At 46.0% G+C, this 21,956-nt stretch overlaps 1 protein-coding gene across 1 annotated transcript in view; it reads left to right on the top strand.

The window, feature by feature from the left end:
• Nucleotides 1-6,327: 6,327 nt before the first annotated feature.
• CACNA1F (calcium voltage-gated channel subunit alpha1 F) overlaps nt 6,328-21,956 on the top strand; it is a 58,737-nt gene continuing 43,108 nt past the window's right edge. Inside the window, exons 1-10 of the mRNA XM_081895044.1 lie at nt 6,328-7,207; nt 7,908-8,166; nt 8,291-8,396; nt 10,113-10,252; nt 12,974-13,116; nt 14,907-15,059; nt 16,676-16,872; nt 16,981-17,084; nt 19,294-19,460; nt 21,411-21,488. Coding sequence (XP_081751170.1) covers nt 7,186-7,207; nt 7,908-8,166; nt 8,291-8,396; nt 10,113-10,252; nt 12,974-13,116; nt 14,907-15,059; nt 16,676-16,872; nt 16,981-17,084; nt 19,294-19,460; nt 21,411-21,488 — 1,369 coding nt within the window. The 5' untranslated portion in view covers nt 6,328-7,185. The remainder of the gene's footprint in view (nt 7,208-7,907; nt 8,167-8,290; nt 8,397-10,112; nt 10,253-12,973; nt 13,117-14,906; nt 15,060-16,675; nt 16,873-16,980; nt 17,085-19,293; nt 19,461-21,410; nt 21,489-21,956) is intronic.

The following is a 21,956-nucleotide window of genomic DNA, read 5'->3' on the forward strand; positions in this document are numbered from 1 at the left end:
CCCGGAGGCTCGAGCAAGGGGAAGAGCCGCGCAGTCCGGGAGGCGGGGCTTCGGAGAAAGGGCGTTTCTGGTGTGCGAGGTCTCCCTCGAAGCGGGAGGCAGAAATGCAAAACAAGAAGGTTATTTTTAATGGGGATTAATTTAAGATAATTATTTTTTCCTTGGTTAGGCAGCAGTGAGTGTCCCCATCACACAACCGATAGCAACTAAAGAGAGGAGGGTTCCTACTCTTTCTTACACAAGTCTTTATAATTTTGAATTTGAAGTTACATAAATTCCTCAATAAATCCCAGTGTTAATTCATTGTCCCTGTATTCTTAGGTTCGTCTGTGCTTTGGAGTGTTACAAAATGACCCAGCAATGTAATCCACTGTGAGCCCTGCAGGCTGGAGGCAGTGCTGGACTGGTTTGGCTTTCCAGAGCAAAATCTCCCCTAATAAGAATAAGAATAACAATAATAATTTATTATTTATACCCCGCCTATTATTCTAGGTATGGTCTTAAGACCACCATTTTGCTGAAGGTAAGTAGGTTTTGGGAAGAGTGCATGGAAGAAAGGTGGGCTATAAATGAATAAAATAATTTTCCCTCTAAGAGTCCCAACACAAACTCAACCATTCACTGCTTTTCAGCCTAACCTCCCTCACAGGGTTGTTGTGAGGATAAAATTGTGGAGGGGTATAATAACCATTGGCATGGCATAACTGTGTACACACCACCCTGAGGTCCTTGGAGGAAAGGTGGGAGATAAATGTAATAGTAGATAATAAATACCGGTAATTGAAATAAATGACATTGAATGATTCCTGCTTTAGAAAGAGGACAAACTCTTCACCTTGCAGTTTGCACAAATATACTAAAATGGCCTTCTCTGCAGTGGCTCCCCATCTGTGGAATGCTCTCCCTGGTGAAGTTTACCTGGCACCTTCATTATACAAAAAAATCCTTTTTAACCAGGCCTTTGGTTGATCTGATTGACATCCTATGTCGTTTTAGAATGTGGCCCTTTGTGTGTGGGAGAGTGGTTGGGGTGTTGTTTTTGTTTTGATTCTATACAGTATATTGCAGTTTTTATGTTGATCTTGTTCTGTGATCCGTCCCAAGACCTCTGAGTATAGGGCAGTATATAAATTCAGTAATAAATAATAATAAATAATGTTTCATTGTGATGGGGTGTAAAGGGGAAGAGATAAAAAAGCTTCCAAAGTGAACCCAAAACTTGAGACCTATGAGTGTGCCTATATAATATCTATGGTTCAGCTACACCATGTGGTCTCCAATCCAGCAAGAACAGAGAGCATGCTGGGCATTGTAGTCTTTGTACCTCCTGACACTCCTGCTGCTGGGCGGGGAGAGGAGGGAGTTGAAGGTGGATAATTGGAGGCAACTGTTTCCTAGCAACTGAAACATCTTTCCGCAGTAGGCCTTAAACTGAGCCATCTTCAGCACCTGCCTTTTTATGGGTTGTAGCACCAGAATTTTTCAAGGATGAAAACATAAAAACAAAAACAAATCAAACATCAACTAACGCTAAAAAGATGAATGCACCTTATTACAATGAACTGTTTATAAAAATGTAATAAAATAGGCTAATTTTGCCAAGCAATCAACCCAGACCAAAACAAGCAGCGTGCAAAGCAGAAAGGAAAAAAATAAAAAGACAGAGCACTCTAAAAACCACAAAGTCTGTCACAATATTTGACCACCTGAAGAGAACCATCCAAATGGCGCTGGTGCCACCACCCACAACTAATTAACCTAAGGGCCCAATCCACCCAGACCCTTCCCTTACTCAAGCTCCTTCTAAATGAATGCAGCCACATCACAGACCTTCCATTCAGTAGGGCTTAAGCAGGAGAAATGCCCCGTGTGCCAGGGCAAGGTTGGGGCCCTCCTCGGTCAGGATACCCAGCTTGCAGTCCAGCTTACTTCATGCTGAGGCACCTTTGTAAAGAGGTAAAACCAGTTAAACCAAAGCTCACAGCTCTGTACCTTGAGGAGGAGGGAGTGTACAGGATAACCTTTTAGCCCTCTTCCAAAAGGTTATCAGAAAATGAGTCCTCAAAGGATACAATCCTCACCCCACTTGCCTGGGAGTAGCCATGGTTAGGATTGCAACCTTAATCAGTAATCTTAAACCTTTTCAGACCTAACGTCCCTCCTTTATCACCCATCTGTAATATGGATCCCATTATTAATTTTGCTGCAGTATATGCTTGTACAGTGGTACCTCTGGTTACGTACTTAATTCGTTCCGGAGGTCCATTCCTAACCTGAAACTGTTCTTAACCTGAAACACCACTTTAGCTAATGGGGCCTCCTGCTGCTGCCGTGCGCTTTCTGTTCTCATCCTGAAGCAAAGTTCTTAACCCAAGGTAATATTTCTGGGTTAGCGGAGCCTGTAACCTGAAGCGTATGTAACCTGAAGCATATGTAACCCGAGGTACCACTGTAGTTACAAGTTTGGTGGATCAGGGGAATGCTGTGGATATAGTGTTTCTTGGTTTCAGTAAGGCTTTTGACAAAGACCCCCATGATATTCTGGAGTAGCTGGTAAAATGTGGTTCTGGAAAACAAGCCTTATGAGGAATGGTTGAAGGAGCTGGGTATGTTTAGTCTGGAAAAGAAGAGCCTGAGAGGAGATATGATAGCTATCTTCCAATATCTTAAGGGCTGTCACATGGAAGAGGGAAGAAGCTTGTTTTCTCCTCCTCTGAAGGGTAGCACTTGAACCACTGGCTTCAAGTTACAAGAAAGGAGATTCTGGCTAAACATCAGGAAGAAGTTTCTGACAGTAAGAGCTGTTCAGCAGTGGAACAGACTACTTCAGGAGACTGGGTGGCCTTCAGTTGAGATTCCTGAATTGCAGAGGGTTGGACTAGATGACCATTGGGGTCCTTTCCAACTCTGTATTTCTATTTTTTTTTACTGTTTTATTAAATTTGCTTAGTAACATAACATTATTATATGTATTCTATAAAACAAAGAATACAAAACAAAATTCATTCATACTACAATGCATTTCTATTATTCTAGGTCTGTTTTTCAACTCTAGGATGGCAAGATACAAAGGCTCCTGTACTTTTATATAATAATAATAATAATAGTAATAGTAATAATAATAATAATTGTAATTGTTAAGTTGTAGGTGAACATATCAGACGACACAGTGATTCTTGAAACAGCTCTTGTTTATTCACAGGCCAGAACCTGTAACAATTTTCTAAAACTATCCAATCACTGAATGTCACTTTCAATCCCTTATTTGCATAACTATCAACAGTATCCCCCTGCTGGCCCAGGGTGAGAACTTCAGTACATTATTATTATTATTATTATTATTATTATTATTATTATTATTAATATTAATGCCCTGCCCATCTGGCTGGGTTTCCCCAGCCACTCTGGCCGGCTTCCAACAAAATATTAAAAATACAATAAAACATCAAACATTAAAAACTTCGCTAAACAGGGCTGCCTTCAGATATCTTCTAAAAGTCAGGTAGTTGTTTATTTCCTTGACATCTGATGGGAGGGCGTTCCACAGGGTGGGCGCCACTACTGAGAAGGCCCTCTGCCTGGTTCTCTGTAACCTCACTTCACGCAGTGAGGGAACCACCAGAAGACCCTCGGAGCTGGACCTCAGTGTATACTGGGCCAAGGCTAGGGCAGGTGTCAGCAAACTTTTTCAGCAGGGGGCCAGTCCACTGTCCCTCAGAAATTGTGGGGGGGGGGGCAGACTATATTTTGAAGAAGAAAAAAATGAACAAATTCTTATGCCCCACAAATAACCCAGAGATGCATTTTAAATAAAATGATACATTCTAATGTAAAAACACCAGGCAGGCCCACAAATTACCCAGAGATGCATTTTAAATAAAAGGGCACATTCTACTCATGTAAAAACATGCTGATTCCTGGACCATCCACGGACCAGATTTAGAAGGCGATTAGGCCAGATCCAGCCCCCGGGCCTTAGTTTGCCTACCCATGGTTTAGAGCTTTAAAGGTCAGCACCAACACTTTGAATTCTGCTCAGAAACATACTGGGAGCCAATGTAGGTCTTTCAAGACCAGTGTTATGTGGTCTTGGCGGCCACTCCCAATCACCAGTCTAGCTGCCGCATTCTGGATTAGTCGTAGTTTCTGGGTCACCTTCAAAAGTAGCCCCACGTAGAGCACATTGCAGTAGTCCAAGCGAGAGATGTACCACTCTGGCAAGACAGTCTGTGGGCAGGTAGGGTCTCAGCCAGTGTACCAGATGGAGCTGGTAGACAGCTGCCCTGGACACAGAGTTGACCTGCATCTCAATGGACAGCTGTGAGTCCAAAATTACTCCCAGGCTGCGCACCTGGTTCTTCAGGGGCACAGTTACCCCATTCAGGACCAGGCAGTCGCCCACACCCGTGTGCCCCTGTCCCCCCAAAACAGTACTTCTATCTTGTCAGGATTCAACCTCAATCTGTTAGCTGCCATCCATCCTCCAACTGCCTCCATATACTCACACAGGTCCTTCACCGCCTTCACTGGTTCTGATTTAAAAGAGAGGTAGAGCTGTGTCTCATCCACATACTGATGAACACCTAGGCCAAACCCCCTGATGATCTCTCCCAGCGGCTGCACATAGATATTAAAAAGCATGGACAGAGCCCAGGGGTCTGAACACACAACCCTCAACACCACTTTCTGGACATGGCCCAGGAGGAAGGAGTGGAACCACTGTGCCCCCAGCTCCCAGCCCCTCTAGACGGTCCAGAAGGATGTCATGGTTGGTGGTATCAAAGGCCACTGAGAGATCCAGCAGAACTAGGAAACAGCTTTCACCCTTGTCCCTAGCCTGCTGGGGATCATCAACAAACATTATATGAAAGGAGACACTTTATCAAGTGCAAATTGCCATGCATAGCTAACAAAAGCTGCACCTGCTCAAATATTAAAGGTAAAGGTACCCCTGCCCGTACGGGCCAGTCTTGACAGACTCTGGGGTTGTGCGCCCATCTCACTTAAGAGGCCAGGGGCCAGCGCTGTCCGAAGACACTTCCGGGTCACGTGGCCAGCGTGACATCGCTGCTCTGGCGAGCCAGAGCCGCACATGGAAACGCCGTTTACCTTCCCGCCAGTAAGCGGTCCCTATTTATCTACTTGCACCCGGAGGTGCTTTCGAACTGCTAGGTTGGCAGACGCTGGGACCGAGCAGCGGGAGCGCACCCCACCGCAGGGATTCGAACCGCCGACCTTTCGATCGGCAAGTCCTAGGCGCTGAGGCTTTAACCCACAGCGCCACCTGCGTCCCTCAAATATTAACTGCAAATAAACTCTCACCCTTTTTAATTCTTATATCTAGCTGTCCTTTCTTCCCCTTTCTTTTCCTTTCGCTTTTCTATCTTTCAGTTTCATTCTTTCCATATATTATACAGTCCTACCTCAGGTCGCAGACGCTTCAGGTTGCATGTTTTTGGGTTGTGCACCACGCCGAACCAGGAAGTACCGGAACGGGTTACTTCCGGGTTTCGGCGCTTGCACAGAAGCAGAAGCACTAAATCGTGCTTTGTGCATGCGCAGAAGCGCTGAATCATGACCCGCGCATGCGCTGCAGTTGTGAACACTGCGGGTTGTGAATGTGCCTCCCGCACGGATCACGTTCGCAACCCACGTTGTCCACTGTATATGTATTCAAACAATGAAATATAGTGGTACAGTCCACCTCTGTTTAGAGTTGGCACGTGTGAGCCATTCATGAATTTTGACATACCCACCAGAAAGCAATGCTTTACATTTCCTGTCCTGTGCCAGAAGGCAGGAAAACAAAGGTTGTATACACATTATGGGCTTAATGTCATTCTTTTTCTGAAGCTGGTTTTGGGGAAAACACATCAAAATGCATTATTTCACATGAAACAATGTGAAACATAAGAGAAAACACTGCTTCCCAAACCAGTGTTGAGAGTGCACTTGATCTAGAGTAATTGTATCTCATACATGTATAGTCTGTGCCAATGTTTTACATTTGTTTGACTACCTTATCTTCTTTTTCCACATTTGTTGGCATCAGGCTAATATTGTTTTTAAAAAGCAACCCTATATTATGAAATAACAATAGTAAATTTTAAGATTTTTATTGACTCACCAATTAATTATGCCAGTTGCTGTCCTTTTCATAAGACATTGTACCTCCATACCTTTAAAGCACATTAGAAGCGGATTTTCTCCTCAAAAAATTCTGGGCACTTTAGTTGGTTAAGGGCTGCTAGGAATTGTAACTCTTTGAGGGGTAAACTGCAGTGCCCAGGATTCTTTTAAGGGAAAGGTTGTGTTTTGAATGTGTTTTAAAGGTAAAAGTGTTTGTGCGGTAGTGTGCACAGGAGTACAAAAGCTGGGTCCGTTCACCCCAGAATGCCCTGAGGTAAGTGAGCAAGGCCCTACATTGGGAACAACCATCTCAGTATCCCATCCCATCCTGCACCCCAAAAAGACATGCAAATGGGCTCTTTGTGCGTAATCTGTGCCAGGGTGACTGAGGGTGGAGGTATGAAGCCAGACTGTCTGAAGAAAGAAAGGAAACTTGCCATCATAAAAGACTTGGTGTCGGTCTGGTTTTGGTCACAGAGAGATCCATCATTTACAAGAGCTCCCTTATGCTGCTTTTACACAACACTCAGGTAGGGTGTGTTGGATTGTGACAAGGCTGTTCCCATTTCAGTCACATCTTTCATACTACCCCTTTCCAGGCCTAGGCTGGCTTGTGTGGCTGGGATGTCCCCAGCTCTCAACAGTCAGTGACCTAACCAGCTGTGTGAGCTCCCTCCTCCCTGCCTCCTGCGCTGCCCTTTAAAGTAGGCAATCTGCCTTAATCCTCAACCGAGAGCTAGGGAACGAAGCAGGGAGAGCGACAGAAAGAGAGAGAGTGTGAGAGAGAAGCAGACACGAGCAGGGGCTCAAATCCTTTTCAGCGGGAGCACTGCTGTGGAAAGCAAGGAGCGCATCTACAGGGCTGGGAAGGCTCCTGCTTCTGCCCTCCCATGAGAGCACGTAGAGTTAATTTGGTCCTTCCTCCCCGCCCAGGGAGAAAGGCCAAAAGAATGGGAAGCTGCCCCTTGCAAGGGGAAGAGGTAGTTGGTCTAAAGTGCTAGCATCTTCTGGAGATTTCCTCATCTGCCCTCTCACCCCCTGCAACCAGTCAGCAAGATGTCCGAGTGCAACGGAGGACGTGAGTAGATGTAGATGCCTTTAGTTAACAAGGTAGGGACAAGCTGTTGGGAGGTGGGTAGGAGTCTTACAGTGCAATCCTAGACATGTTTACTCAGAAGTAAGTGTTACTGAAAGGAGTTTACTTAGTGCATTTGGGATTGCAGCTTTTAGGGGTGTGTTCAGAAGATACTGAGAGGAATAAGACAGTGGTAAGTAGGGGCTGGTAGAAGACGAATGATCTGGAGTCCAGCTATGGGGAGCATCAGGCAAACTTTTGCATTATAGTGGTTCTCAATAGTTAAACATTTGGTCCTAGGTTAGCAAAGGGGTTGAAGTAAAGGGTAGGAGGCTTGGACACTGTTTAAGATTGGAACAGCAGCTGAAAAAAACAGAGAAGTGTATGGCTTTGTTGTTGCAATCAGAATGAGGTGTTCTGATGTATAACTGGGACTGATAATGGAAATGAATGAGTGTGAAGTCCTGAGGCCAAACCATAGGTCCCAGGCAAACATCTGAAGTTTTATTTCAGCCTGAGCTCACAGAGGCCTTAGTCTTGGAAACGTCTCCCACAGTGGAACGTGCTCTGTCATATTTCTATATTAACCAACCTTTTTGTGTTTTTCAGAACCTTATTTCTTTTTTGTGCCTTTTCTAAGAAACAGGGCAGTTAGCCTTTAGATCCATCCTTAACTCCCCCTTGCCCTGTTTCCACCTTGCAGCAGCTGGCACCCCCGAGATCCCACGCTCGGCGGCCGAGGCTTTTGTGGAGGCAACAGGCCAGGCCCTGGCATGGACACTTGCTGGCGGGGGCTCAGATACACTGGGCTCTACAGGCAGCAATGCCCAGAAGAAGCGTCTCCAGCACAACAAGCATAAAACCCAGGGGACCAACGTGGTGCACCGTTCACCACGAGCCCTCTTCTGTCTCAGGCTGAACAACCCCATCCGCCGTGCTGCCATCAGCATCGTTGAATGGAAGCATCCTATTCTTACAATTTGGGAGACATCTGACTCAGGGTGGGGGTGGGGAGGCCCTCTTTTCTTCCTTGGGGGAAGGAGGGAGAAGAAATTCCTGTCTGTTGCCTTAACTGAATGTTCCCAGACCCTTTGATATCCTCATTCTTATGACCATCTTCGCCAACTGTGTGGCCTTAGGAGTCTATATCCCCTTCCCTGAGGATGACTCCAATGTCTCCAACCACAACTTGGTGAGTTCCTTTCCGCCTTTCCCAAAGCCTTGGAGGGAAGGGTGGGGAGTGGGGGAGGGCATAGTGCAATGGCAGAGCACATATTCGGCATGCTGAAGGATGCAGTGAAAAGGATTTTGGACAGCTGGAGACCTCAGAAAACTGTTGTCAGATAGTACAGGTACTGAACTAGATGGGTAGGCCCAGGGTCTGACACAGGAAGACAACATCATGTGAAGCTAGGAATATTGTCTCCAAGGTCTGCTTCCTTGCTGTAACCCACCACATGCCACCTTCCGGCTAGAGATACCCCAAATCCTGGATCACGCAGCTGCTCCTTATTTTTCTTCACCTTGTAGTCCAGTAAACTCCTTTGCCGTGGCCTCCTTCTTCCTTAATGATTCCACTTTTACATCTTGATTTCTGTCTGAGGCAACACGTTAATGCTAATTAAAACTATTATCTCTTAATAACCATTAATCCACCACCTGACTGGGGGCAGCTGAGGCAACAGGCTGCCCCCCTGCCCCCTCATCCCCACAGCTTCCTAGTTCACTCTGGTGACCGAGGGTCTTGCAGTGAGGCCACAGAAGCTCCCCTATGAATTTGAAGTCCTCTGCTGATTGCAGCTGGGGTCAGGGCTGGAGTTTGATCTCAGCTTCCCTGGAGTAAATCCAGAATAATCCATGACTGAAACTGGATGGGGGCCAGTTTCTGATCTCTGTTTCTCCCCTCTAGGGTAAATCCTGAAATGCTTGACACCAGAACTTGATCTCATTTCTCTACCAGACATTTTTTTAATAATTAATTTTTTTGTTACAGTTCACACAGTGCATATACTGTACCACTGGGGGAGGGCTTTGTTGTTTACAATGGCAGGACAGAGTCCAGAGATTCTGTTCTCATTGAAGGAGAGGATAACATTTACCGGTATAAAAGGAAAGAAGCAGAAAGTAGTGCTAACTGCACTGTGTTTCTGGTTCTCTTACAAGTGGGTCTCAGTAAAGATGTGATAGGGATGGCCTATTGATCGGGATTTCTGGGTTATGTGCTATAGCTCCACATATCTTTTCTTCCCTGTGTTATTGTGTTTGTTTATATTGAATTTTGCATGCTGTGAGTGACAAATGCACGCTCCTCTTTTCTGGGGAGTGTGTGTGCAAGTGGTCGCACTTATTCCTGTAGCCATGTATATGTGTGATACTCCCAACTCTTTGCTCTCCCTCCTATTTCCTTGCCCACTCTGTAAGCTGCTTGTGCTGGTGTTGGACTGAGATAATGCTAATCCAGAGAATTTTTTGCCCATTTCCCTTGATGGGAATTTCCAGTCTCTGTCTCTAGTGTAACTTTCCAGGACTGGAGCTTTCAAGTGGAGCTCTTTGGGATTGTCCTGACTTTGGAACATGTGACTGGTTTCAAATACCAAAACAGTGGTACCTCGGCTTAAGTATTTAATTTGTTCTGGAGGTCCATCTCAACCTGAAACTGTTCTTAACCTTAAAGCACCACTTTAGCTAATGGGGCCTCCTGCTGCTGCCGCATTGCCGGAGCACGATTTCTGTTCTCATCCTGAAGCAAAGTTCTTAACCCGAGGTACTATTTCCGGGTTGGCGGAGTCTGTAACCTGAAGCATATGTAACCTGAGGTACCACTGTAAAGTGATAGATTGCTTCTCAGGACACAAGCAGGAGAGGCTTGGAAGTATAATTTGGGCCTACTGGCCTTCTTCCTCCACAGGAGCAAGTGGAGTATGTTTTTCTCATCATATTCACGGTGGAGACTTTCCTCAAGATCCTTGCCTATGGACTGGTCATGCATCCCAGCGCCTACATTCGCAATGGCTGGAACCTTCTCGATTTTGTCATCGTTGTGGTGGGGTGAGTTTTTTCCGTGGCATAATGAGTGAGTGCAAATCACTTCTGCAGGTTGCCAAAAGTCCCAAGTAAAGCTCTCCAAATGGACTGCCTGGCAACAGAGAGAGGGGAGATTTGGGGAAACTGCAGTAGCACAGCTCTTCTGCAGCATCTTAATGCAAATAAGTCTGTATAGCAAGCGATTATTAACGAAGTTGAGGAATTAGATCCAGGTCCTGAGAAAAACCCTTGTTTCTGTAAAATGTGTGCCAAAGGATGTGTCCTTTCTTACCACTGTGATGGACAAAGCTGTCATAATTCTTTCAACCAAACAGTTAAAAGTACAGGAAGCCCTATTGGGGGTCTGTACCTGGCAATGTTAGTAGGAAGGGAGAGGCCCGTCTTGTGTTTGAAGGGACTTGAAATGGTCAACTAGCCAGAGCCAGTGCCCATAGCTAAATGCTTATGCTGTGAACATATGAAAAGGACTCTTATTGTAAATAGGCCATGCAGACACAACATCAAATAAAGTAGAAGGGAACAAGCAGAGCAGCACTAAAATGCGGATGAATTTTCATGAGGCCTTTAAAAAAATAAAGCAAACCGATGTTGAAATGTGAAGAGCTGTGCTTAAGCCTAGAAAATGAGAAACTGAAATAGACATTCACCCATCCCTACCTGTGACCTAAGGGGTGGTACCTGGTAGTTCAAAGTGTGGAGCCTGCTAAGAGAGGAATGAGGCCTATGATGGTCCCTAGCTGGGACAAGGGTTGACACCTGGCACCCTGGTGCCTGAAAGGGGAGTCTGATGGACATGAGGCAGGGGAAGGACATGCAAGTAATTGTAAAAGCTCTCAAGCAAAATAATGCACCACACCAAGCTGCCCATTTATGGAAGCCACCTGAAACGGGCTTCCCCAGATGCCTCTGCTGCCAGAGGTGAAGCAGCTGGAGAACATGGAGATGCTTGGTTGTGGTCCTCAGTTTGGGGAACATCCTCTCCAGTGAGTTCTGACTGGTACCTGCTTTGCTACCTTTTAGGTGCCAGTTGAAAACATTTTTCAATTATTCACCATGTCTTTTTTATATAAATTAATTTTATTTCATTTTAAATAAAATAAACAAAATGAGCAATTATCTTGCATATATGACCCAACAGAGATCATGTAGATAACACTTTATCCAAATTCACCGTGACTCTTAGATACAGTACATTTAAATTGTCTTATGCTGTTTTATTGTAGTTTTAATGGTGTTTTTGTGTGATTGCTAATTACCCTGGAATCAAAAAGTATTGGGTGGTATATAAAAGAGGACAATAGCCAGAACTCTTAATTCAGTGGGAGGGACCACACTTTGCACATGGAAAGATCCAGGTTCAGAACCAAGACCTCTGGTTGAAAGGATCAGGTGACTGGGGAAAATACCTTTGCTCAATAACCTAAAGAGCCCGTCTTGCACTGGGCTTGGCAGACCTACTTCAGGGCAGTTTCCTACACCCCCTGCCAGCCTGAGATCCTGCTGTACCTGGAGGTTTCTCTCCATCCCACTTGTTCATTTGCTTACAAATTAACCTATGACTGGTGTGGGGTATCTGTGGCCCTTCCGATATTGCTGAACTACATATTGGCCATACTTGCTAGGGCTGACTGGAGTTTTAGTTCGGCAACATTTGGAGGACCGAAGGTCCCCTACACATGGCCCATGCAATTCAGACTGTAATATGTGCTACATACCAAGCCACCCACTGGTGGAGGGGCGGGGGGATATTTCTCCTGGAGCCCTCAGGCAAGCCTTCTTTGCAGAAGTCCCAAGTAAAACCCCCTCCACCATCATCAAGGACATTTTACTACCCAAAATGGCTGCACGTCATTATATTAAATGTGCGCCCCAGGGCCTATTGCCATGGTGTGTCAGATGCTGGCATGGATCATGAGCCATCTGTTGAGCAGCAGTGTAGAGCAGTAGACAGTGTTGGGCATGGACCAGGGAGAGCTGAATTCAGATTTCTTCTCTGCTTAGCGGTAAAGCTCACTGGGTAAGCCCAGGCCACTTTCTCACTATTTTGAGGATAAAATGGAATAACATCGTATACGATGCCCTGAGGATTCAAGTGTAATTTATCAGATATGTGGAGGCCAGCTATTGTTGCTCAAAGGAGAGCAAAAGGAATTATGCTTAATTGCCTTTATTATACCCCACATTTTAGAGCCCAGCTCTGGTGTGTGTTTTTTTTGGGGGGGGGGAAGGCTCAAGCATCTCGCCAGACAATCCCCAAATCCTTAGTTCCCTTTGGGATTAGGTTAAGGGGAATGGTCTTGAAAAGGGGATAGTCCTTATAGCCTGAGGATCAATACTCTGAGTCCTCATCCAGGGAAGAACACTGATCTCTAGAATTAGAGAGGAGAGGAGAGACTGACCACCCCCTCCTTAAGGTAGTTTTAAAAAGGATTAAAATATAGGATTGGTCTATCAATGGCTGGCACCTCAACATTGTGTTTTAAATGTTGTAACCCACTCTGGGACCATAGAGTGGATATAATAATGATGATGATGATGATAACAACAATAATCCCCACCAGGGCCTGCTTCACACTGTTAACCCTAGAGAGTGAAGGCCATAAATGGGTCTGTCTATGGGGCTAGAAGCTAGTTTGTCTTTCTTTTAACTGTGTTTGGGTGGGCTCTTCATGGGAAGAAAGGTCCCCTGCCTGTCTCATCATGATCCTCTCCCCCCCCCTCCAGTCTCTTCAGTGTCATCCTGGAACAAGTTTCCCACAAGCCTGGAGAGGCTCATCACATGAGTGGGAAGCCGGGTGGGTTTGATGTCAAAGCTCTGAGAGCCTTCCGTGTCCTGAGACCTTTGCGCCTCGTCTCTGGTGTCCCTAGTAAGCATCTTTCTCTTTTACACACAGGGCGCCTCCGGACTGGTGTTTAATTGTTGGTGAACTTTCTGCAATATGTTCTTGACACAATAATCATACATGTAGTGGTTAATTGATTCTGCTTTAGTTTGTTGTGTGATGTCTCCCCAATGCTATCCCATTATTGCTAGGCAGAGGAGCTGTCAGCACAACAAATGGAGGACAAAAATAAACCAGAACATTTGGGGTATAAAAATTAAGGGGTTTCAGCTGGAAGTTACCGGGCATGCGCTGACTGGAAATGAAGCCATGTGACCACTACAAAACTTCTGCAGGTGCAAACAGTTTTGAAAGTGGGATCACATGTAACTGCCCCCAAAACATCAAGAGCGCAAATAATCATGATGTGCAATAAAAAGGATGTCTGGAGGGCCCCCCCTATGTTTCCTTGGTAGTAGTCTCTGAAGAGAGAAGCTGATAACAATCAGTGCACCATCCTTTGCACTGCTTTGGGTCAAATGGAGATGCCGTTGAGTTGATGCTCTGAGCTGCATTTATATACTGTACATATACACTACTGTATATGGTATTTCTGCTGTACCACATATTATGTGCCTAACTGTACATACAGTAATACCTCTAGTTATGAACTTAATTCGTTCCAGAGGTCTGTTCTTAACCTGAAACTGTTCTTAACTAGAGGTTTGCTTTCGCTAATGGGGGCCTCTTGCTGCTCTTGTGCCGCCGGCACATGATTTCCATTCTCATCTTGGGGCAAAGTTACTCGAGGTTACTCTTCCAGGTTAGTGGACTTTGTAACCTGAGGCGTTTGTAACTCGAGGTATCACTGTATTGGTTTTGCTGCTAGCTGCATAGTGGCTGCACTCTGCTTTGCTTTGCCAGAGTAGCTTATTGAGCAGAGAGGTGCTGTACCATGTGTTGTCGCAGTGTTCTTGTGATGCCATATCCACACTGCATTGTGCACAGTTGCACTGCTATACCATAGAGCAATAAAGACCATTCACAGCAATTTGGGGGCATATGCCACATAATGGTTGCCTTATTGCACCTCACTGCATGTCGTGGCATTAGCCAGAGTCACTTTATTTTGCCAAAACATATGCTATCATTCTGCACTAGATCACACTGCAGTATTATACTGCAGCTCATGTTTAATCTGCTACAATGCATACAGGTATTGCACTGTATGCAATCAGACCTGCACATCGAGCTTCATGTTGGCTTCCATGCAGACACACAGTATTACCCAGAGCATGCTACGTGCACAGATTTGCATGCTGTCTTGCTAGGCAGCACATTGACACATTCCATGTGATTGCATTATTGTGACTTACAGCCACTCTGCAAGTCTCCTTAAATACAGTTCCCACAAACTGCGTGCCTGCTGTGCAGGGCCACATTAAAACACCACTTGTATTTTAGTTCATGCTTCCACATTGTATTACATGCTATGTACAGCAGCACACAGCCGTATTCACCATGCTCTGCACTGCTGCAAGCACATTGCACAATGGATAGCAGGAGCAGCTCCTTCAATGTGGTGTATGAAATTTGACCCAGAGACAATTCATCTGCAAATGATTTAGCTTCAGGTTCTCTACAAATGTTCATTGTGCTGTGAAGGAGAATCCTCCACCCCTTCTGCTTGTATTCCGCTCCTGAGACTGAGCTCTCCACCTGCAGCCATGTGCCCCTGTATGCATGGCCAGTTGTGATTGCGCTGCATGCTGCAGCACTGCTCATCATGCTTCTGCAAAGTTAACACCATGTTCTGAATCCTCTCCACCAACTAGGCCTGCACATTGTCTTGAACTCTATCATGAAAGCCATGGTGCCCCTCCTGCACATTGCGCTGCTTGTCCTTTTCGTCATCATCATCTATGCTATCATTGGCTTGGAGCTCTTTATCGGCCGCATGCACAAGACCTGCTTCATCGTTGGTTCAGGTATAGTTCTGCAAGTGTGGGGGGAGGTATGTAGATCATTCTTGCCTCCTAAAATGTTAAATTTTAGGGAGAGAGACCAATCCAAGTGTGTGCAAATGAACTGCAGGGAATAATCCTACTCCTTCCTTCCAGAATGGGGCATAGCACTGCTGGGATGAATTTCTGTTGGATTCAGTTTTCAGTGTGAGAGCTGCAGTTCTGAAGAATGTGAAAGGCTTCTCTTTCAAACATTTTTTCATACCTATTTGCAGCTATCTTTTATCATCATCTGCTGCTTTGTTGCTGTTGTTGTTATAAACTTGAAAGAGCCTTTCACAATGTGATCAGGAGCTACATAGTGAGTTTCATGTGTTACAGGGAAATTGAATAGGAGAGGTTGAGAGACCCCTCCCCCGAGCCTTGCCTCATCACGAGGCAAGAACGGGGAGTCTTCACTGCACATTATCAAAACCTCATTCATTTGGGTTCAAAGCTCCATTCGCAAGGTGCCTGTTTGGTCAGAGGCTCCAGATCCCTGGCGGCAGTCCCTAATGTTGAGAAAAGGAATAACAGCAGAGTTTGCAGAAGGTGCCCACGACTCCTCACAGAGCCTCAGGCCTCCAACAAAGGAAAACAGGGGAAGTGTCAATACCAAATGTAGTAATTCACTGGTAAATGTATCTACGTACTGGCTCAATGAGAAAACTTTAGAAAGCCATAAGAAATTACTCATTGTATCAGTCTCAGTTCCAATGACATTTAGGACCCAGGGAAGTGAGGTATAAAGGGAGGGGTTAGTGAGCCCACCATAATCATGTCTGTCTGCAGGACCTTTGCAAGGAGTTTGTACTGTGAAAGAATATATTTGATTGACAGGTACATTCCTGGATCTCAGGTTCTACCTGTGACCACACCTTTTCTGTGATGTATCTACGATGTCTTGATGATGCTTCTGGAAATGTATTATGGGAAACTTTTAAGACTGACGTAACCATTGTTTGGGTCTTCTGGCTGCTTCGTCTTTGTGGTGGTGGAAAGTCTTGCAACAATAAAGATCAGGCCTACAGACCACTGTTTTGCTTCTAGCTCCTGGCTGAAGTCTCTTGCTTGTGACCCCTGACCTGAACCTATGGGAGCCAAGGTCAGGCAATTGTGGGTGCTCCAAGGACTCCCTTTACACATGCAACCTCTCTTAGCTCAGTTAGATAGTGTGTGTTGCTGATAACGCCAAGGCCTTGGGTTTGATCCCCATACGGGCCTCCTGCATATTCCTGCATTGCAGGGGACTGGACTAGATGACCCTCAGAATTCCTTCCAACTCTACAATTCTATGATTCTAACCCAAATAGCCAGTTTCATTTTCAGCAACATAAATGCATGACTGGATTTTAAAAGCTGTCTACTGATATGCTTAATTGCCTAAATGTTAAAAGAATATTGAACTATCAAGTGAATTTTTGGTGTGTGTATGTTTTAGTATTTGGGGGGTGGGGGGTGTTGGAAATACAGGGCACATTTTGAGAGATATGCAGATGTTTGTGAAACATAGTTTGGTTCAGCACTAGAATGAACCTGTCACTCTTCTCCCTGTCCGTCCACCCCCCCCCCCAAAAAAAAATTCTCTGCATCCCTTGCAGACCTGGAGGCTGAGGAGGACCCATCACCTTGTGCCTTCTCTGGACATGGCCGGGAATGCTTGACGAACAATAGTGAGTGCCGTGGGAAGTGGGAAGGACCCAATGGTGGCATCACCAACTTCGACAACTTCTTCTTTGCCATGCTGACTGTCTTCCAGTGCATCACCATGGAAGGTTGGACCGATGTGCTCTACTGGGTGAGGCAGCTTCCTCCACTAGTGGGGGCAGGGGGGAGCAGCACTGCCAATGGCTCATACAGAGCAATCCATATAAGTTTCTGCTTATTGTCCCTCTCTCTACTCCAGATGCAGGATGCAATGGGTCACGAGCTGCCCTGGCTCTACTTTGTCAGCCTTGTCATCTTTGGCTCCTTCTTCGTGCTCAATCTGGTTTTGGGTGTGCTGAGTGGGTAAGTCGGATTTGGAGTGAGTATAGCATGTGAATCAGCCAGTGTATTTCTGGGATGCCTTTGAGGGCTGCTTCTTGTGCCTACATACATGTGGTAATTGGATAGCTGGATAAATAGATAGCATGTAACCATTCACACAAAATGGTTCCACCAGCATTCAAATGGGGAGGTGACTTCTGTGAGAGATCCAGAATCTGCCAAAGGTAGCATGGGTTGCATTTGTACTTTGTAATATCTGTTGAATTGATTTTGCTCATTTGTGGAATTGTTATGATTCATTCATTGGGTGCTTAAAGTAATGTTAGCCCCACACGGGGTGTGAGGGGACAAACCCGTTCCCATGGGTTCACAGTCAGATAGGAAGAATGAAGCATAAGCAAAAAGAGGGTAGGAAGGACATAAAATAAAACCAGAAAATGTAATTATGGTATTGTGTGATGTCTAAATTGACAAACTATTGTTGGGCAAACCAAACAGAAAACTTGGTTTGAAGTACCGGTATTATATTTGTTAACTATGGTTTAGTATGATATCTGAATTAAGAAAGCATAGTTTACAATGGTTGCTTACCTTCTCAAAGACACACCTAGTAGAGTGAAGTTATAAACCTGAGTACTGATAAAACGGGAAATGGTAGCAGACCACCTCTCTAAACCATGACATCTCTTGTGTAGTTAACTGGTTAGCGTGAACCATGAGTTGGTATGATATCTTTTAGCCTAGCATATGCAAGTTAGTGTGTGCAATGATTGCTGGCAGTTGATGTGGTCCAGGTTCTATGCTGTACCCCCCCCCCCCAGCGAAGGGAGCAGAAGAAACTAGTGGGTTATGGATTTAGGGCCAGAATGACTGATGCCAGATGCCAGGCAAAGGGAAGAGCCATTCTGCTGAGATACCAACTTGTCAGGGCACTTTGATATAGTGTATAATAGTAGTGGTGACTGATTTTTTTTAGCAGGTGTGCACAGGTCCAGCCCTGCCATGAGGCAAGGTGAGGCGACAACCTCAGGCGGCAGGATCCACAGGGGCAGCAGACCCGCCCTCCAAGGAAAGCATCGCCCACTGTTGCCACTGCTGCAGTGGCAGCAACAGCTGCGGCACACTTCTTGGAGGGCAAAATCTCCTTGGCAAGCCCCCCCCACTGCCGCCGCCCAGTGCTGCCTCTACTGCAGCCTCTTTGCAAACAGGAGGTGCTGCTGGTCTCTTCCAGCTCTTGTTCCTGATATAGATCTCCCCCTCCCCATTGTTCCAGATGTAGATCTTCACTCACCCCTTCTTTCCTGGCCAGAGTGGAGGCACTATTTTGTGGTTCACTGCAGGTTCCAAAATGTCTTGGGGCAGCCTTGAGTGTGACACAAGCCATGCCCAAAGCATTAGACGTTATACTAGAGACCCCAAGTGGTATGGTGGTTAGAGTGTTGGACTAAGACCTGGAAGAGCAACAGTCTAGTCCCCACTTGGCCATGAAGCTCACTTGGTGACCTTGGGCCATTCACTGTCTCTCAGCCTAATCTACCTCACAGGTTTGGGATCCATGAGTGGGAAAGTGCTGTTGTGCTCATGTCCTGCTGTGGAATCTCCATAGGCATCTGGCTGGCCTCTGTGAGAACAAAATGCTGCCCTAGATGGGCCTTTGGTCTGATCTAGCAGGGCTGCTCTTCTGCCACCCTGTGCCTTGTTATGGTTTTGCCTCTAATCTATGGATCTGTAGAGCAGAGCAGTGCAGAACTAGCATATCAGGCAAGAATTCAGGCCTGACTCTCGTATGCCATAGCCAGGAGTGCTGCAGATTTCAGGAGTGGTTCAGAAGTGCCATGAACTATCACAACCCCATGTCACAGGTTGACCATCTGTGGTGTATTTTCTGTTCGCTGTCTGCCTGTGACATCTGTGGCCTAGCTGAGGTAGCCAGATCTGTGGGTAGCTGGCGTGTGGATGATCCTGACATTGGAGTGTATGTATTATATGTTTGTGGAGGTAGGTGGGAGCTTGTACTTAATTTCTCATTCCCTGCTCTGACTTTCTGATGTTTTGATTCAGCCCTGTGTGTCCCTTAAGCACCCAGAGAGCTTTCCGGCTGTGCCAAACACATGACAACCAACTGGATCAAAGGCTGTGCTACTGGCAGGCGGGCTTTGCACCAGTAGGTGTCTTTCAGCAGATGGCTAAGCTGGCCTGTGCGGCTAATTTGACCCATTTCTCCCCACAGAGAATTTTCCAAGGAGCGAGAGAAGGCAAAGGCCCGGGGTGACTTCCAAAAGTTACGGGAGAAGCAGCAGATGGAGGAAGACCTGAAGGGCTATTTGGATTGGATCACGCAGGCCGAGGACATCGAGCCTGACGAGGAAGGGGACGAGGCAGACGAGAAGCACACTCGTAAGGGCTCCGCCTGCCACCCGCTGCCAGCTTCCTAGCCCTGCTTTGCCAGAGACCAGTGCCCTGCTGAAGGAGGGGACAGTTTAGTCAGTGGCCTGGATGCTACCATCTGGGCCTTGTGGCAGCTCTGGGTGAGGGGATTAGGGAGGAATCAATCCAAGCAGCAGCGATGCAAGATTAGCGAGAACCTGAGCAAACTGGCAGCTGGGGAAGGGATCCTTCTTGTGGAGAGGAGGGGGGGAGTCGGATGCCGTGTCCCTACTGGGGAAGCAGGTGGATCTGGCAGTCGGGGGCACGACTGGATGGCAGGAACAGAAGAGAAGGGCAGGGCAGGCCGATCCCTCTGTCTCTTTATTTTTCTCCCTCTGCCTTTTGCTGAGGGAAGGGGTACAGGGGTTGTGCTCTTTCCTTCAGCAATGCCCAGAATTGGCCAATTAGTAGCATGCTTTTACTTGTGCGTACCCTTCCCCATGGCTATAATTTGCAGCAAGGGAAAATGGAAGAGAGTTCCAAGGGTAAAACCCCTGGCACTGAGTTAATTAGTTCATTGGGACCTCATTAGTTACTTTGGGGTCGCTGAGCAAGTGGTAAGAGCAACTAAGGTCAGCACTGTGAGTAGACAGATATTTATGAGTCTCCTATTCAGCTCATCTGTATTCCCTCCCCAGTCAGCTGAGGACAAATTTGGAGAATCTTGGTCCTTTCACCCTTCTGCCTCTCTGACTACCCTCTCAGGAATGGAGGCAACTTGAGGAGTCCCAGTTGGCTCCAACTGGGGCTTACCCACACTTACCTTTACCCCTGCTCTTTCCAGGCATAGGGTTCCTTGTGAAAACCTGCTCTTTAAAGCTGAAGCAATGCAGGTTTTCAGCAGATTGCCATTTACTCCAATTCAGCAGTAAAGAGTGGGTTTTCACAGGGAAAGCTTTGGCGCAAGAGAGAGAGAGAGAGCTCAGACACAGAGCTTTAAAGCACGGACCTATTGTAATTAAGGCAAAGTATATATCAGGGCTTTTTTAAAACCAGAACTCACAGGAACTTAGTTCTGGCACCTCTCAGGTCAGTGCCATAGCCATTATAAGAAAACAAGGAAAGCATTCATGGTGAGTACTAGCACCATTTTTTCTAGAAAAATAGCACAGGTACGTGTAATGAAAATAATCACAAGTGTTTCCCCTGCTTCCAACCCCCTCCTTTGTTGTTTCCTTATGTCTATTTTAGACAGAGCTATATAAATAGATAAATGAGGAAAAAGTTCTCTAGCGAAAATTTACTTTTTTAGAATTAAAAACGACATGTTGCCTTTTCAGTCAGCACCATTTTAGTGCCCCGTTTTTCCGTTTAACCCAGGTGCCCTGTCTTGGGGGGGGGGTGACAAGAAGGCGGGGGCTTGCGCTGCCGCCGCTGTGCAAGCAGCCATCACGCAGCCACAGCCACATGTGGAGGATCTTCCGTTTGCGGCTGCAGCCGCGAGCAGAGGATCCTGGTGCCATCCGTACAGTGCTGGAGCAGCACCGCTGGCAAACTGCTATGTACAGCGCATGTGCGGCATCGCTACATACGGTGCATGCGTCGTACGTAGCGACGCCACACATGCACCCGCTTAGCCCCGCCCCGGGTGTCCCTATGCCTTTGTTTGCCCCTGGATCCCCAGAAAGCACAGTATCAGCTGACGTGTGGAAAGCGCAAGTCTGCCCCTGTAGCTTTCAGTACTAGGAAGTGCAAATCGGGGTGGAGGAGCCCTTGCTTCTTTGTTTAATCTTGGCAACTTTGACATAAGAAAAAGCAATCTGAAGAGAACGAGAGAAACTTGTCCACTTTTCTCCATTGTCTTTGCTATGTAACTCACATTAGTTTGTTATTCTTCATTCCTTTACCCCTTTCCCTAAATTATTTCCTTTCCTATTCATCCCTCCATCCTGTCATTCATCCCTGCCTTGCTTATGGAAGGCGTGACTGTGGCAGACCTGACGGAGAAGAAGAAGAAGAAATGGTTCAGATACAGCAGTCACTCCACCGACACCCACAGTAATTTCCTCATTTTCTTCCATAAGTAGCCATGTTTCATTCTCTTTAAGAGCTAAGCAGAAAAATATATATTCAAAACGTATCATGTATTTCTGTCCAATCCCCCACCTATGCTTCATCCACAGCCTACTTTGATTTCATTCATATTTTCTTTTTATGTTACATCCATCTTCATGCTTAAGCTGGAGACAGGTTTTTGTCTTCCAAAGTTGAATGCAGTTTGAAAATGCTTAATATGGTTACACATTTCCTGATTTTTGCCTCTTGGGAAGCAGGTTTTTGAATTGTTTCAAACACCTGCAAAACTTGTTTAATAAGAGGTGGCAGTATGTGTACACCATTGGAAGAGAAGACCTTTTCAAACTACTTCTTACTTTAAAAAAAAAACATTTTTGTATTCAGCCTTAGAAGTACATTTGGGAACAACAAAAACAAAAACGAATTTCTTGTGTTGGGCTGAGCTCATGT

Source organism: Podarcis melisellensis (assembly GCF_964234715.1).
Source record: "Podarcis melisellensis genome assembly, chromosome: 17".
In the NCBI taxonomy this organism is placed as follows: domain Eukaryota; kingdom Metazoa; phylum Chordata; class Lepidosauria; order Squamata; family Lacertidae; genus Podarcis; species Podarcis melisellensis.